Raw genomic sequence first — 16515 nt, forward strand, 5'->3', positions numbered from 1 at the left:
TGTGGGCAGTTGTCTTTGCTCACGAAGGTACGATCTGCTCCAGCTGGCGTGATGCTGAGCAGCTCTGTCCTTTCTTTTTGTGTTCTACCAGCTGGCTGCTGTTTCTGCATGGGCTTTTTTTCGTGGCATGTCATCATCTTGTCAGAAGACTTAAGGGAAGACATATGGGCTCACCAGGAAGTAACACTTTTATTCCAACACTCCCTTCTCTGGAGCCCCACTCACAGTGCAGCCCTGGGGTGCCCTTGGGCCATAAGGGGGAACTGCCACACAGTTCTTGGCCTCTTCAGACTGACATGTGCTTGCGCCACTGCCCAACACATACCTCTGGTTATAAATCCACTTCCCTAGGAAAATATTCTACCTTTTATCAGTAGCTGCTGCCACAAGTTGCTGAGCTCCATTTGCATACAATTAAATTCCCAACTGTAAGGAAAAAATCACAAGGCCCCATTTTAATTGAGATATTTGGGTTTCACTGTTCTCACCACCAGGTTCTGCCAGCAGACCTGTTTGCACACCCACCCTTCATCTCCTCTGGTCATGCTTCTGTTTTCACTTACCGCAAATGACCATCTTCTCTCTTCTGCTCAAGCTCGTGGTTTATGACACAGATGTGGTTTGTTGTTCTGGCGCCTGTGATTTTGAATGGTGAACTCACCAAGTGAGGCACTTTGGAGTCTAATTTTTCATTTTGGGCTTTTTCCTGGAGAAAGGTGATTCTGCTTCTGCTTCTGCTTCTTCCTCTGAAGTGCTACAAGTCTTGTCTCGGTGATAAAATCATTAGTCCTTCACTCACCTTTGACCAACCTGAGGTTGCAGGTGGATTTGCTGCTGATCTAGTTGTCTGCCTCAAGCAAGTCGCATATTTTTCATGCCAATGCTGTCATTTCGCAAAGGCTCTGTCTGGGTGAGGACTTACAGGCATGACTTTAGACTATGAGACAGTTTTACAACCCTTGTGTCTGAAGGCTCAGCAGACACAGTATTGCTGTGCTGAGAGCCAAACTACCCTGTAATGGTACCAACTTAATGTGGGATAAAGCAAATGTTTTATTAACACTTGGTTATTCAAATGGTTGCAGCATATCGGCTGCCCTTTATAATGATAGCATTGGAGAAAACCATCCAAACACACTAGAATATAGAAATGCAGCACAAAGACTCCAGAGCAGCCTGGACTCTGCCATCTGGGAACATTAGGGTTTTCTCGCATTTGTTGTCTGTAAATGAAGTTGACTTCTGAAGACATGGATACCACTGTTTCTTTCCTGTGTTTCTTTCCTCTGGTCAACAGATCAGAGGAGAGGCTTGGCTCCTGTCCTCGTGGTGGAGGGCTGCTGCTAGGGGCTGGCAGACCAGGAAGAGGAGAAGCTGGAGAAGAGCAGGAGGGAGCCTGGGGCAAACCAGTGTGAGATAGGGCACTGTTCTGTTCTGAAGGGGGAGAGACTAAGCATAAAGAGCTGGAGAGGGCTTAGAAGGCAGAAGGAAAAGCCTCGGGAGGTGAAAACATGAAGGGAAAGACACAGCAGAGGCAAAGGAAGAGAAATACCAAATAGTAGAAGACAAGAAGTCAAGGAACGTGGAGGTAAATGAAGAAAAAACAAGCCCTTTTGCTGAGTAGCCATCAGCACAGTGCTGGGAGCACTTCAACCTCAGGAGGTGTCACATTTTGCAAGAAGTCAGTTTCTACCTAAAAACAGGAACCACCACAATTTGTGCTGAACAGTTGTGTGCTCTGGGCCAGTCTTACAGGTGTGCACGCCATGGGGCTCACCAGACTGAAACAGAGACCCCTGCCACGGGGAGTCTGTGATCTGTGCCCAATGCATGGACAGACACCAGGATCTCCCTCCTGTGGCCCTGCCTTATCCCCTCATTGCTCCTGCATGTGACCTGCTCCCGACCCGCTACACGAGTGCACACACGTGCTCACACACACACACGTGCTCACACACAGTGTGTGCTACTTTCTTGTCCTCCTTGAAGAGGAGGTGTTACTGACAGTTTGGCTAATTAGAAGAAATATTACGGATAAATGGATATTTGTACCATTCCACTTTATATTTTGAAATTTCCCTATCATCTGAACCAGTTGAGAAATAAAACACGTATTCCAAGGAAATCCTATGGAATGACTCAAGGCTGCCCTGGAGCAAAATCTACACTCCCGTGGAGAAAACAAACCCTGAGCTGCCAAGAAGCATAAGAGCAAAGGTGGTGGTCATCTCCCAGAATCTCAGCAGATCTTTAGGGATGGCCAGAGATGGTTATGTTCACAGGACAGATTGTGTTGACTTTCCCTGTAGCACACCTTACATGCCTTCTCTGCTAAAATGGAGCAGTGGGAGGAAACCCCACTAAGATAGGACTGGAAGGACTCTCTTAGATCACTGAGTTTTTCCCCCCCTGCTGTCAGGGGCATCATATTTTATAACGACTCACAATTTATAATCTGACAAAAAACATAAATGTGTTTTTTCTTCTCAACATTCCTACTGGAAACTCATGCTCTTCTGACTGTTAATACTCTCCTAATTTCTGCCCCCACCACAAAAACTTACTTTTCGCTCATCTGATTTTATGCAACGATGTTTTTCAATGTATATAGCTCCTTGGTACTCATCTCCATTATGTATTTATAGATGGTCCTTATCTTTTGTCACTAAAAAAAATTTCCAATCTCTATTTTGCTTTTGCAAGATGGGCTTTCCATTTACATGTCTTGTTAACTTTTTAATGCTTTTTTAGCTTTTAACTCTTTGATTCTTTAACTCGCATCTCTCACACCGAAAGAAAATAAACTTTTCTTATGCTAAAAGGGAGAGCAAAGACAAGCTTTGATTGTTTTGGGAAGTAGAAGGCTTCTCTGTCTCTAAATACTGTATTTCTTCCAGTTAAAATGACAGTGCAATCAATAATATGAACTTCTTTCGAGGGTCCCAAGTATCTTTTATTGTAGTATGACTTTTTATATGCAGGCAAGATTAATTCAATCTAACTTGTATTGTCAAAAATTAACACCCAGCCAATTTTGTCTGTGATGTTAATTTTCTTCTCAGATGCAATTGCTCTACCTTTAAAGTCTGTTGGTAGTAAGACAACTGTTGCATTGGTGAGCATATCTGGACTAGATTTTTGACCTTCCACATTCAGCATACTGCAAGAGAGCTGGTGACTCCAAAACTATGGAAAGAGCGGAGGAGGGATTACCCATCTGTATGTATTTAGGTCACAGGGACCACTGGAAAAAATGTTTCCTACCAGTCTCCTCTTAGCCAGAGCTGAATTGTCAAATGCAGGTATTGTTAGCAAAACACAGGGGCCCAAAGTGCCTATCTCTGCCAGGCTCAGTTACAGCTGAAAAAGAGTATTTGGAGGTCTGTTAGAAAAAAAGAGGCATCTTGGACAGATTCTCCCTTCCTCTCCCCTTTTTCTCTGTCTGTTGCCTCACAAAGAAGTGACCTTTTAAAATCACTTATCTAGAAGCTTTAGTTTAAAGAGCTGCTGATGCCTCTTGGAAAACACTGAAAAACTCTTCTGAAACAGTGCTGCTGCTCCCTGTGTCCTGGGTCCCTTTCTTCCCTCTTTCACTGCTAGATGCATTTTGCGTTAGAAAAGGCTGTTCAGCCTCAGCTGCCCTGTTTGCTGAAGTCACAGCCTGATTTATAGCATCAGTAAATAGCTGCTGTTGCAGCCCAACCACTCACAGCATCTCCTGAACTGGTAGGAAGTGGCCAGATGAGATGTCCCTCAGCAGGACAGAATTTGGAACTAAGTGGGTTTTATGTTCTTGAAGCTGTTGATATCTAGGCAGAGTAAGTTTGAGAGATGAATTTGCCTTGTCAAGGCTCTTCTGGTGTGACCTGTAAATCTGAAGTTTCCCAGCAGCTAGAGGTTGAGTCCTCAAAAAACTCACTCTGAAGCTGAGGAACTTTGGACCTTTGGCCAAGAAGGCTGGACTTCCATGTATTTCAACTCTGACCAACCAAATGTCTTAGACAGACTTTTGTGTGCCAGTCTGAAGGGAAGGGTTGTGTGTCTTCTTCCTATCTGGGAGGGAGGAATATTAATCCAGTAATTTAATACATTTTAGGGCCAGGGGAAATCAATGCCCCTTCTTGTCTCATTAGGCTTCTTGCAAAAACTAAAATGGCTGAAATAGGCTGATTGAATGACTGTGGATAAAGCAGGAATCCCAGGCTGTTTCATTCCTACCAATATCCAGTTGATGATGATGTGCAAAAGAAGGCCAACCACAGGCTGGCTTGTACTAGCAAGAGTGCAGACAGAAAAACAAGATAAAAGTGCCGTATTTTTGGCACTTTTGAGATCACATTTGGAGTACCGTATCCCGTCTGAGCATCTTCAGTGCATGAAAAGCACTGACATACTGGAACAAGTCAGAAGCCACTGAGTTGATCTCAGGAGGAAGGAAAGATCACATGAAGGGGCTCTGGTTCCTGTGCAGGATGTTTGTACCACTTGAAGCAAAATACTGGAAGCACCAGTGCCAGTGCTTATCACAGGGAAGGAGAAACTGCTCATCGGGATAGTAGCATAGCTGTAATTAAAGCACGTTTTAGTTGCTCTGCATTACTAGGCATTGGGAGCTCTCTGCTAAACACTGTAGTGAGTTTTGTTATCCACTGAATTTACTGACTGTGATTTTATATTTCCTTCACAATTCTTGCAAAAATATGGAATAGCTTTGGGCTATATATGAAACCTCACCCGGGAACCTGCCTCATAAACAACTACAGAGTGAGGTTTATTACTTAGCCAGTTTAAATCCACATAACATACACTATGAGGATATAAGTAGCCTAGTGTCAGGATTTCAGTAACCAGGTCAGAATGGTCCAGTAGAAGCAGCCAAGGATTCTTGAGGTTTTCAATACCAATTGGCTTTGGTACATTTACTGGCCAGAGTCCCAGGCTCTCTCCATAGCTCTCTATTCAGACTGCAGAGTTTCATGTTTAAGGATGTGACTGCAGTCTGGTCTTGTTATTTGCAGGCCTGTAAGATTACTCTGAGATAAATGTTGTACTTTCCAACTTAACTGCTCCACCCACTACTGCAGCTCCGTGACTGCTGAGCAGCACGAAAGCATCTGCTAGTGACACTGGTTGGTTTTAGGATCTTTACTAGGGGTGATGTCTGAGGCAGAAGGAGCAAGCCAAGATGCCAAGCCCGGTCCATGCTCACTCCTTGCCATACCAGTTCACCCTGGCATCATAGGCGGTAGGACCTTGAAACCCTGCTGCTACATCAAGCCTGGGGGACTGCCTGCTGAAGAGCAGGTACCGTGTGCTGTCCCGGTTGGACACCAAGGCAGGGCCTGTGATGCTGGGACACTGGTTCAGCGCTCACCCAGGGTTTGTGTCACCAAAAGCGCCTGTGCAGAGCACGGAGATGGAGGCATCAGGCTGGTTCATACTCACAACGGATATGGCCATGCTCAGTGGTGGCCTCCTAGGAAGAAAGGGAAGGGGAACCAGGCAGGGAGGAGCCACCATGGTTGATGCGTTCAGGTCCTACAACTTGGATGTATTAGTAAAATGTCCTGACTGCGGCCTGAGGCACTTTCAGGGGATGCAGTGTGTGTCCATCCTTTTACTTCTTGTGATAATGCACTGGTTGGAGCTCCTGGGGTAGCCATAGCTGGCATGTAACATTTCATCCCAGTTTGTCCTTTTCCTCATCTTCTTTTTAATCACAGAGGCCATCTGTAGAGCTGCTCAGAAAGCATGGACCAGAGAAAGCCAGTGGTAGGCACCCAGAGAAGGGGACTGAGGGCCAGCTGCTGGCAAGTAACCATTGCTGCTGCCGTGGTGGGCAGCGTGACAGCCCTCTACCTGGGGATCCTGCTGGGTGAGTGTGCAGCCAGGCACGTTCTTTCAGTTTGTCTGCTCCAAAAATAAATGGTCTGCACAGCTCACAGTCCTCGTAGCAAAAATCCTCAAAAGCCTTCTGCTGAGGACAAAATGTGGTCAGCTTGCCCCACATACACACACAAACTGCAAGGGCTGTAGTCAACTCACGTTCTGAGTATCTGACTTTAAGGCACTTTATCTTCAGTGTCGCCTAACACATATGCTCTATTAATCTCCTCTAATCTCTCCCTGCAATTCCCAAATTTCCTGTCACTGTACCTCACTGCCCCAGCCATCTCCTATCACAAACTCTTGCAGGCACTGACCATTGCCTGTTTTACTGTCCCACTCCAGAGCATGACCACCATCTCCTTGCCTCTCCCACCTCCCTCCTGCTGCCTCTGGTGCCCCATGGCCAGATGCCACCTCAGGCCAGCACCCTGGTGTGGACCCCAGCCTGACACGACTGACAGATCCCACCAGCACAGCTCTACTGTACAGCACCACTTTCTAAGATGGCTTTGGTATCTAGCATGCCTTTCCCCAGCCTCGTTACTGCAAGGATGGGGCCAATCTGGGATTGCGCTGCCAGGCTGCACCCATCTGTTCATGAACTTTTGTCTCAAGCTTGACAAAAATCCACCATTTTCAAGTCCAAATTAGTTCAGTGCAAATTTCTCCTATTACATGTGTGCGGGGTAGCCCAGCACGGTCATGGGGCACCCCCAAGGCAGCCTGGAGTGGTCAGGGACAGTCAAGCTGCTCAAACCAGGAGGGTCTAAAGGACACGATGAGACCCATGTTGCAAAGCGGACAGTGAGGAAAGCTGGGTCCAGCCATGGCCCCAAACCTCTATGTGTCCTTTGTGCCTCTGACAGACACCTTCCCTCTCTGGCAGCCTGTCATCCCACAGGAGAGACCAGCTTTGAGCACACAGTGGAGCTGCAAGGAATCACATTCAACAGCAGCTTACAGAGGGAGAACTCGGACTACTACAGGGTGCTGACGCCTGCTCTTGAGAGGCTGGTGAGTTGAGCTGGACTTGCTAGGAAAAGACTTGGGAAAGACTGTGGCGGTTCCTAGCGCGCAGCTCAACTGTCCTCGTTCAGCAGAATCTGGATGCCAAGGGCAAGAGGAAAACAGGGATTTCTTAAACATCAGCAGGCTACACCGTGGGGCTGAGCTGCACTTCCAGAGGCCCTGTCAGGGCCCTGAGAGACATTTGCGGAGTGGGAAATGTGTGCTCAGGTCTGTTCCTTGCAAAAGAGAGGTAGCAGGAAGGCATAAAGAAGGGATGTGCTGCCTCATGCCCTGAGCCAGGGTGGGAAAAGGATTACACAGGAGCTAGACGCAGGTGCTCCTGCTGCCTGCAGAGACAAGAGAAGATGCTCCAGGTAGCTCCAGCTCCCTAGAAAATCCCAGGCATCATCTAGTCCCATCTCCCTGGGGTGTTCTGCCCAGTAACTGTGTGACCATCATTCTTTGCTTTTCAGTTTCTGTCCAGTTTCCAGGACTCCCAGCTGGACTGGAGTTGCACTGGTTGCACCATCCTGGGCTACAGGTGAGTGTAGGCAGCTCGCTCTGCAGACTGTGCAGCTCATGTTTCAGGGCATTCTCACAAGCTCCGCTAAGAAGGTGTTTTTGTTCAGACCTAGTACACAGAGAAACTGCTTTTTGGTGAAAGCTGGATTTTCTTCTGGGATCACACCAATGTTCTGGATTCTTTCATTTGGAAATGCAGTCAGAAAGGCAGAGGAAAATGGCTTTGTTCAACCAGCCATGGCTGAACTTTGGGCCAAAGAAAAAATTGCAAATGACCATTTCAACCTAGAGCACATCTCCAGAGAAACTTGCGCCTTAAATTAATAAGAATTAGTTTTGTTTCCCTTGAGTTCCCTGTAGGCAGCTAGCACAAGAGCCCATCCCTTGTACTGTATCCATTAATTCTCTGTCTTCCAGCAGAAATGGAAACTCGAGCGTGATCGTCCGTTTCCGCCTCCTCTTTGCCCCCCAGGATTCCCAACCCCTGAGCTCTACCATGGAGGAGGAAGCTCTCAGACATGGGCTGGCGGCTGCCTTGCACAAGCAGGGTCTCTCCCTGGCTGCCTATGGGACTATATCCTCAGCTTCTCTTACAGGTATGCTCCTCCCGCAACTGCAGGGCAGCCAGAGCAAGATGCCCTGTGCTGGTGCTGCCAGTCACACTAGCAAAACCACAAACTGTGTCTCAGATAGCACAACTGCCGCAGGGCTTTAGCTTTGGATGTCCAGTCAAGGCTTCATGCCTAGCAGCAATGTTAGAAATGGAGGTGCTGCCAGGCACCCAAGCAAACCAATAAAAGATGCTCTGCCTGGCTCCCAGGTGCTACCAGTTTCACAAAATAGCAGCAGAAACATGCCTAGCTGTTGGTGGTTGCTGAACAGATGTTTGTAGGGAGTCCCCAGGTCCTCCTCCAATTCTAATGCTCTCCTACTGCTCTCTGTCCTGCAAGAGCAGCTTTGGGCACCTGCAGCAACAACAGAGCCTAAAGCGTAAACTGCAGCTTCTTTGGCTTTTCTTGCAGCACCTGGAACCAGACTGAGGGACAGGAGATCAAGCCTCAGGAGGTTAATTGCTGGGTTGTCTGTCCCTACAAGTACGCAGCAGCCCTTAGGCAGTCCTCAGAGTTGTAGCAATAATTCCTGCTTAGGGAGATATTTGTCATATTTGAATTATTCTCTGAAACCACCTAACTAGAAATTCTTTCCTTCAGTGACTGTGGCGTTGCATTTGACCATAGGACTCCAGGTCCAGCAGATTTAAAAAAACATGTGCCTGGAAAACATGAAGGTGTGGGTTCCCTGCAGCTCCCTCTGCACTTCCTGCAATGATGGGCAGGATCCCTGGATCTTTGGGAGCCTTGTGCAGCCCAAATGGAGGGTGCACAGACACCCCCTTGGCTTTAGGCAACAGCCCTGCATAGCTTCAGCCTTGGAGCCTGCTCCTGGGAGGCAGCTCACTGCCACAGCTCTTGGGAATTTTTCCCTGCACCTGGGATCACCCCAACAGCCGAAAGGGCTGTAGATGGCTGCTCCTCCACTGCATACTGTGCCTGTGGTGGAGCAAACTGAGGAAGGGCCCCGGGAAAGAAACTGGGCCAGGAGCTCACCGCTGGCTGTGGGGCAGGGAAAGTGATTGCCAGGCAGGAGGAAAAGATGAAGCAAAGCCTCTGCCAGCCCTGGCCCGGGAGCAGCACAGTCCACGGGAGCATGCAGTTCCTGTGCCCCCGACTGCGATGCCCTCACTGATCCCCATTCCTTCCACTTTGTCACAGGTCCCAGTGAGGTTTCTCCCCACAGACCTGGACTGAAATCAGGTAAGAGCCAGGCAGCAGGAAGAGCCATCTGCCCCAGCTCCCTTGGCTGCACTCTGCAGCCTGACCTGTAGCTTTCTCCTCACTGGCGGCCTGGCTGTAGATACAAGAGGCGTTTGTGCCCCATCTTGTTCATAACCTGGTGGTCCAGGGCTCTGCACCCTTTTCCCCCTGCAAGGTCCACAAGAGCTGCAGCTCCGCTCCCAGCTCCATCCCGCAGGGACACTGGCACTGCCAGGGAGCAGAGTGACAAGGACACTGCGGTGGTTGCCCCTCGGGAAGCTGGGGGATGGTTGCTGGGAGGACTGCAGAAGACACGAGTGACCCAACCCTTGCTGTCCCCAGGGAACTGCCCTGGAGACACATTCACTTGCCTCAACACCCAGTGCGTGTGGAAAGAAAACCCTGAATGTGACGGCCAAAAAGACTGCGCCGATGCCTCTGATGAAAGGGGCTGTGGTGAGTCTCTCACAGCAGGTCTCCTGGACATGGGGGATGGGCCACAACCCACTGCTGCAGACCTTGACAGCTGTAACACCACTGGGCTTCTGGGCACTGAAGAGAGCCAAGGACAAGGCATAACTTGTCAGGCCAATAGTAGATGTCTGCATCAGGATGAGGGGATTTGTACCCTAGAAACACCTTGGTCACACCACCAACTGCAAAGCACCACAACAAGGCCTACCTTCCTGGTGGGCTGGTGTGCTGGGCAGGCGCCACATGCCCACGAGCTGGTGGGAGCAGATCACAAGGCAGCGGCTGAGCTTGTAAAACTAGCTAAGATATTTCTCTCCAGAATTTCTTGCTTTAGAGGAGTTTGAGGAAGGATGCTGTGATGGGCCAGTGCTTTGCAGTGCTCTTTCCCAAGCCTGCAGGTTAAAATCTGCCCTGTGACATCCCTGGCAATGTCCTGCTGCTTGAGCATGTGCTGGGAGCATGCACAAAGCTGAAGCAGCTTTTCCCACTTGCACCCGAGAGCAATGTGCTAGGGCGTAGCTGGCTGATGTACTGGCTCTCTCCCTTTCAGACTGTGGGAGCCGCCCTGCCATGCAGACTGCCACCAGGATAGTCGGAGGCTCAGAGGCATCCAGAGGGGAGTTCCCATGGCAAGTCAGCCTTCAAGAGAACAATGAGCACTTCTGCGGTGCTGCAGTCCTCACAGAGAAGTGGCTGGGGGGCGGGAGAACCTTGCACCCGTGCCCCCTCCCCCTGCCTGCCCCTGTTCCCAAAAGCTGCCGTATCTTGCGGCCCAAGCTCCCGCTGTACCACACTGCCCCACCACGCCTGGTTTCCTTCCCCTACCAGATTAAGCCACGGGAGCTCCTGTCCCAGAGCAGATGGCAGGATGGGCAGGAGGCAGCACCACCCGCACCAAGCAGCTCTGGTTTGAAGGGCGATGCTGTGGCTGCAGACTCACACAATCCTGGCTGTCTCTCTTCCACTTGCGGCCCAAGCTCCCGCTGTACCACACTGCCCCACCACGCCTGGTTTCCTTCCCCTACCAGATTAAGCCACGGGAGCTCCTGTCCCAGAGCAGATGGCAGGATGGGCAGGAGGCAGCACCACCCGCACCAAGCAGCTCTGGTTTGAAGGGCGATGCTGTGGCTGCAGACTCACACAATCCTGGCTGTCTCTCTTCCAGGTTTCAGGACCCATCCATGTGGGCAGCTTACACAGGGACCACTTCCCTCAGAGGCTCAGACAGTGGTGCAGTGAAAATGGGCATCACACGGATCATCCTGCACCCCTCCTACAATGCCGACACAGCTGACTATGACGTGGCCGTGCTGGAGCTGAAGAGACCTGTGACCTTCACTAAGTACATCCAGCCTGTGTGCCTGCCAGACGCTGGACATCACTTCCCCACCAGCAAGAAATGCCTTATCTCTGGCTGGGGCTACCTCAGGGAGGATTTCTGTAAGCAAAGCATGGCAGATGGCAGAGGAGGCATGGTGGGGTATGAGCAGTGCAGGAGGCACCAGGGAAGGGAACTCGGGCCATGCTCTGGCCAGCTGGGGTGGGCTGTAACATGGGGAGCTGGTCCTGTGCAAGGCTCCCTGTGGTGAGCTCATTGGTCGCATCTTTCTCGTTTAGTGGTGAAACCTGAGTTCCTGCAGAAAGCAACAGTGGAGCTGCTGGACCAGACGCTGTGCTCCAGCCTCTACAGTCACGTCCTCACAGACAGGATGCTGTGTGCTGGCTACCTGGAGGGGAAAATCGATTCCTGCCAGGTAGGCTTTGCCCAGGGAAGCCAGCACACCTCCCCGCATCCCAGTATGCACCAAGCATCACTTCAAGAAGCAGGATCTGATGCCACAGTCACAGTTCCCCCCACAGTTTGAGGCTGTGCCTTGGACCCAAGCACATATCAGGGACTGCAGAAGACAAAAATGAGAATATGATCTCTAGTGCTTAGAGCAGGGCAGTGCTGTTTGAGGGGCTCTTTTGGCTATTTAACTACTTTTCTCTACTTCCTGAGCTGTAATCAGGGCTGGCGCTACCAATGTACCTGGAAGGTCCTCAGATCAAAATCCAGATGGCAAAGGGCAGCAGTGGAAACTAAAACATACACAACAGTTTTTGTGAACAACTTGGTGTTTTCCCTAGTTAGCCTTTTTCCAGCCTGGAATTGCAAGTCAGCTGGAGAAAATCCTGCCTTTCACAATGTATGGGGAGAGGAAGACTGTGTTGTGAGAGGAGGACTGATTTTCATGGCTATCCCTGTGGTTTGGCAGGGCCCTTCCTACCCACAGTCACCAGCTGAGCAAAACTGCACTTCCATGGTAGTAGCGCTTCATATTTCTGCACCAAATGCAGCACAAACGCCAGAGAAGGGGCCAAGAATGGAAGATTTGAGGTTGGATGATGAACACGACCCATCCAGTTACTCGTTATTCACCTAGAGCAATCCAACCCCCAGAAGGCACAGCCAGCTTCACAAACACCACATGTCCTACATCAGTGACACTCATATGGCCCCACAGTACCAAAGAACTGACCAGGGAACCACAGGCCAAATCAAGAAAACATCATGCAAAGATTAGCATGGTCTCCCTGCGTTGGGTATCATGCAATGAACACCCATCATCTGGCTGTTTAGGGGCTGCTGGGCTTAACCTTTAAGAGCAGCAACAAATGATTAAACCAGTAGAAATGCTTACCCTAGGTTTTATGGAGGATGTCCTTGTGCTCTTCTGGTGTATCAAGGGCACAAAGCTACTGCTTAATAGCAGGACAGTGTGCCCACACAGAGGAGCACTCAAAGGCCAGCACAGGAGATGCTTCACTCATCATTAGGCTGGAGCAAATAAGCAGAGGTGAGCTGGGATACACAGGGACAGAGAGACACAGTCCGGCAGAGGTATGCTGAGGGTGGCTAGGGTGAGCTCGGAGCATCCCCAGGGAGAGCTCACCATCTGGCTTCTCTTGCAGGGCGACTCTGGTGGGCCCCTGGTTTGCGAAGAACCATCTGGCAAGTTTTTCCTGGCAGGAATCGTGAGTTGGGGAATTGGATGTGCTGAAGCCAGGCGGCCCGGGGTTTACACACGTGTTACCAAACTCAGAGACTGGATCTTGGATGCTATTTCTGCCTTCTCCACCTCCATAGCCCATACTGTCCCTCCAATACACTCCAGTACTAACAGTAACGTGGCTAGCTCTGAAGAGCTCAACATCAGCACCACCAGCGCAATCCCCACCACTTCACCAGCCCCAGCTGCCAGCAAGCCAGTGACTGCATCGAGACCACAAGGTATGAGCACCCACAGGATGCACCTGCACCGTGGCAGGAAAAGTGGCTGGTACAGGTCCAATGTCAGGTTCATTCTTCCACTGAGCTGAAATGACCTTCAGTAGTGACCCACACAACCCTTGCCTTAACACTTGCCTAAGTGTTAAGGGCCGAGGCACAAGTGATGCTGTCTGGCTGCCCTGGCTCAGAGCAGCCTGGCAAAGTCACTCAGATGAGTTTCATGGGCTCCTTTGTTTATTCAACTGAATGTGTAATTTTGTCTGCTGTGTAATTGGTTTGCTCCAGCAGGCCCAGGACAGGGTACTAAGACACAGCAGCGTCTGACACTTTAACCTGTTGACCACTCACTTTTGTTTGCCACGTAAGGATCTCCCAGCAGTTCAAAGTTGATGGCTGCAACTTCCCCTGAAGGGAAGGAGGGCAGGTGTCCATAGGATGACCTGTCAGCTCCAAGGAGCCCTTCCAGCAGCTCTGCAGGGAGATACAGATGTAGGGTATTTTCCTAAATTTAGTATTAACTTTTTATCTGGAATGACAAGGCTGAGAGGCACAGAGCTGCTGGTTACTCTGCCTTCAAGAAAGGCATAGGATTAAGGACTTGCCAAGAGCAAGATGCAGAACAGCAGTTAGGGTGAAAGCCTACGTGTGGCTGTGCACGGCCACCATCAGGGACCGCCACGATCAGCAGGCAGGCAGGCCTTGGGCAGATACCTCACACTTCAGCCCTGACCTGTCCCTGCTCAGACTTACTGATTAGAAAGAGCAAAAGTCTCTCCTCGCTTTTTTTCTGCTAGGACTACTCACAAGTCATGCTTTGACTTTTGTTCAGAGTGTGGAGGACGACCTGGGTTCTCTAAACCCAGCAAGATCGTGGGAGGAACAGATGCTTCCAGAGGAGAGATCCCCTGGCAAGTCAGCCTGAAAGAAGACTCAAGGCATTTCTGTGGAGCCACCATAATTGGGGACCGCTGGCTGCTGTCGGCAGCTCACTGCTTCAATGAGTATGAGACCATCCCTGCTAGCACTGCTGTTCCAGCTTGCCTGCCCACCGGCACAGAGCTGTGCAGCTCTACGCGGCCGTGTAGCCAAACACACAGCTGTGGCACTGGAGTCACTGGGGAAAAACAAGAACCCACATTGGATATTAATTTTTGTTATAGCTAGAGATTCATAGTAAAAGGGGTTTTGTGGGGAGGCTGGAATGAGGCAGGGAAGGGTTAAAGTAGCCTGGGCAGGAAGCAAGGACAACACACCTAACAGGGGTGGAAAAGGACAGGTGCCACAAGAGAGTTTCCTCAAAAAATTTAACTTTAAAAATTGGCTGTAATATAGGAAATAGAGACACATGGTCAGCTGTGGTCCGTTCAATCCTGCATAGTTCTGTTAAACAGCAAGAGCCCAAGTCCAGATTTATAAATAACCTAGATAAAGAAATGAGTAGCAAGAGGATAATGTTTGTCAAGAATAAAAATTCCTGAAGGCAGAAAAATTCCTGAAGTCCAGAATTCAGGGACTAACTATGAAGAGTTTCAAGACAACCGTATGCATTAAATAGCTGGGCAATAAAGCAGCAAGTGAAATGCAAGGCAAGTGTGAAGTGAGGCACATAGCAAAAAAGCAGTGCTATCTGCCTGCAGATGATGATGGGTCTCCCATCAGCTTTTACCATTCAGAAAAAGAGGTCAGAAATACTGTGGATATTGCCATGAGAACAGCAGTTCTGTAGGCAGTGGCAATTAAAGAGCAAGTGAATGCTAGTAATTATTAGAAAAACAACTGAGATTACCAGTATGTTGCTGATAATCCACAACATACCGACTTCTCAAACATTGCATGCAATGCTAGAATAACATACTGTACTGTACTGTACTGTACTGTACGACAAGACACAAGGATGACCTGGGTGCAGAACAGCATCCATAACAAGCACGACAAAATACATCAGACTAGACTTGGGAAAAGAGAGAACTGGGTGGGAAGGGAGTGGGTGATAGGGACTATATGATTACAAAAACTACAAAGTGTTTAGGGAATACCTTACTGTTTTTCTAAGATATCAAATAACCACCAAAAGCAGGTGGAAAACAAGCAAAAGGAAGCAGTTCTTCATAAGCGTCATTAAACTGAATGTTTAAAATTCACATGGGGTTAAAAAAAACTGAATAAAACACAACTCTAGAAAAATCCAAATAAACCCCAAAAATCTATCAAGACCTACTGAATATAGAGACACCAGCTGTGTGCCAGAACACTCCTGAAATCACAAATTTCTAGAGGTGAGGAAAGGATTACTACGTTTACCTGCTCTTCAGGAGACATCCAACATGTGCCACTGCTGGAAACAGTTCTTTGGGCCTGACTTAGCAGGGCTGCTCTTCTGTGTGCTGGGTTCTGCTTTGGTAAAGTAAGGTTTCAAACACTGATCATTTAAATGTCAGAATTCATGCTAGGCATATGTGTGTGAGCATGCATGTTTACGATTATGTATTTGCAGGACAAATCCAGAAGAAATCGAGGCCTACGTGGGAACAATATCACTAAATGGAACAGATGGGAATGCAGTGAAAGTCAATGTAACAAGAGTGATCCAGCATCCCCTCTTCAACCCTATTATTCTGGACTTCGATGTGGCTGTACTTGAGCTGGCAAGACCTTTTGTCTTCAACAAATACATCCAGCCTGTCTGTCTCCCACTTGCTGTGCAGAAGTTTCCTGTTGGCAAGAAATGCATAATTTCTGGGTGGGGTAACCTCCAAGAAGGGAACGGTAAGCAGTGATGCATTACCAGTTGATTTGCTCTGGAGCAGTGACAGACTCAGCAGCAAAGCCTGTGCCACTGCGACCCAGGCAGTCCTGGGAGCATACAGGACGGGACAGTAACAGGGACAGTCAGGAACTGACAGAAACACAAGAATAAGGGCTCTGTGTGTAAATAACCACAGTTGTTTAGGAGCCACCAGCAAACAAGAAAATGGAGACAGCAGCTTGGCAGGAACCAGGAGAAACCTGCTGGGCCCCCCTCAGTAGTTCTCCCATGTTAAGCAAGAGTGGGGCACTGCCTCAGTGGCCTGCTGTAGCTCTGGCAGGACAGTATGTCAGCCTCAGCAAACATGCTCAGTCGCAAAGATGTTCCAAGCAATTAGAAAAAGCAAAGATCCCATTGTAGGGAGAAGGCCTGAGGGTAGCACGTGTGCTACCAAAGAAGCCCTGTTGTCCCTCTAACATTTGACCAGGAGCCCACAAGCTGTCAAGACAATAGAAACTTGGTGCCTGTGTGCAGTATCCTTTGCACAGGTATGAAACTGCACCCTGGGATGAACCAGGAGCTTCAGGGCTGCTAAGAGAGTAGCTCATATAGGACAGGCAGGGAGTGCCTGAGCCTGTCACTTGTACAGGAGGGCAGCAGGGACAATGCCTGTGTGCGCTGTGACCAGGTGGATGATCTGCTCAGCCTGGTGGCAGAGCTGAAAGAGGAAGTGGAGGGGTCAACGTGTATCAGGGAGTGTGAGGGAGATAGATTGGTGGAGCCGCACC

The 16515-nt window shown here is 49.3% G+C and overlaps 1 protein-coding gene across 1 annotated transcript; it reads left to right on the plus strand.

The window, feature by feature from the left end:
* Positions 1-5751: 5751 nt before the first annotated feature.
* On the plus strand, positions 5752-15747 carry TMPRSS9 (transmembrane protease, serine 9; the record flags this gene model as incomplete). The annotated part of the gene is made up of 12 exons (XM_009580460.1): positions 5752-5875; positions 6776-6903; positions 7371-7438; positions 7837-8015; positions 9192-9233; positions 9576-9689; positions 10258-10426; positions 10873-11147; positions 11325-11461; positions 12663-12981; positions 13811-13982; positions 15476-15747. Coding segments are annotated over exons 1-12 (1999 nt in total), but the record flags the coding sequence as incomplete, so codon positions are not given.
* Positions 15748-16515: the final 768 nt, after the last annotated feature.

The sequence above is a fragment of the Fulmarus glacialis genome, unplaced genomic scaffold (assembly GCF_000690835.1).
Source record: "Fulmarus glacialis isolate BGI_N327 unplaced genomic scaffold, ASM69083v1 scaffold48886, whole genome shotgun sequence".
NCBI lineage: Eukaryota > Metazoa > Chordata > Aves > Procellariiformes > Procellariidae > Fulmarus > Fulmarus glacialis.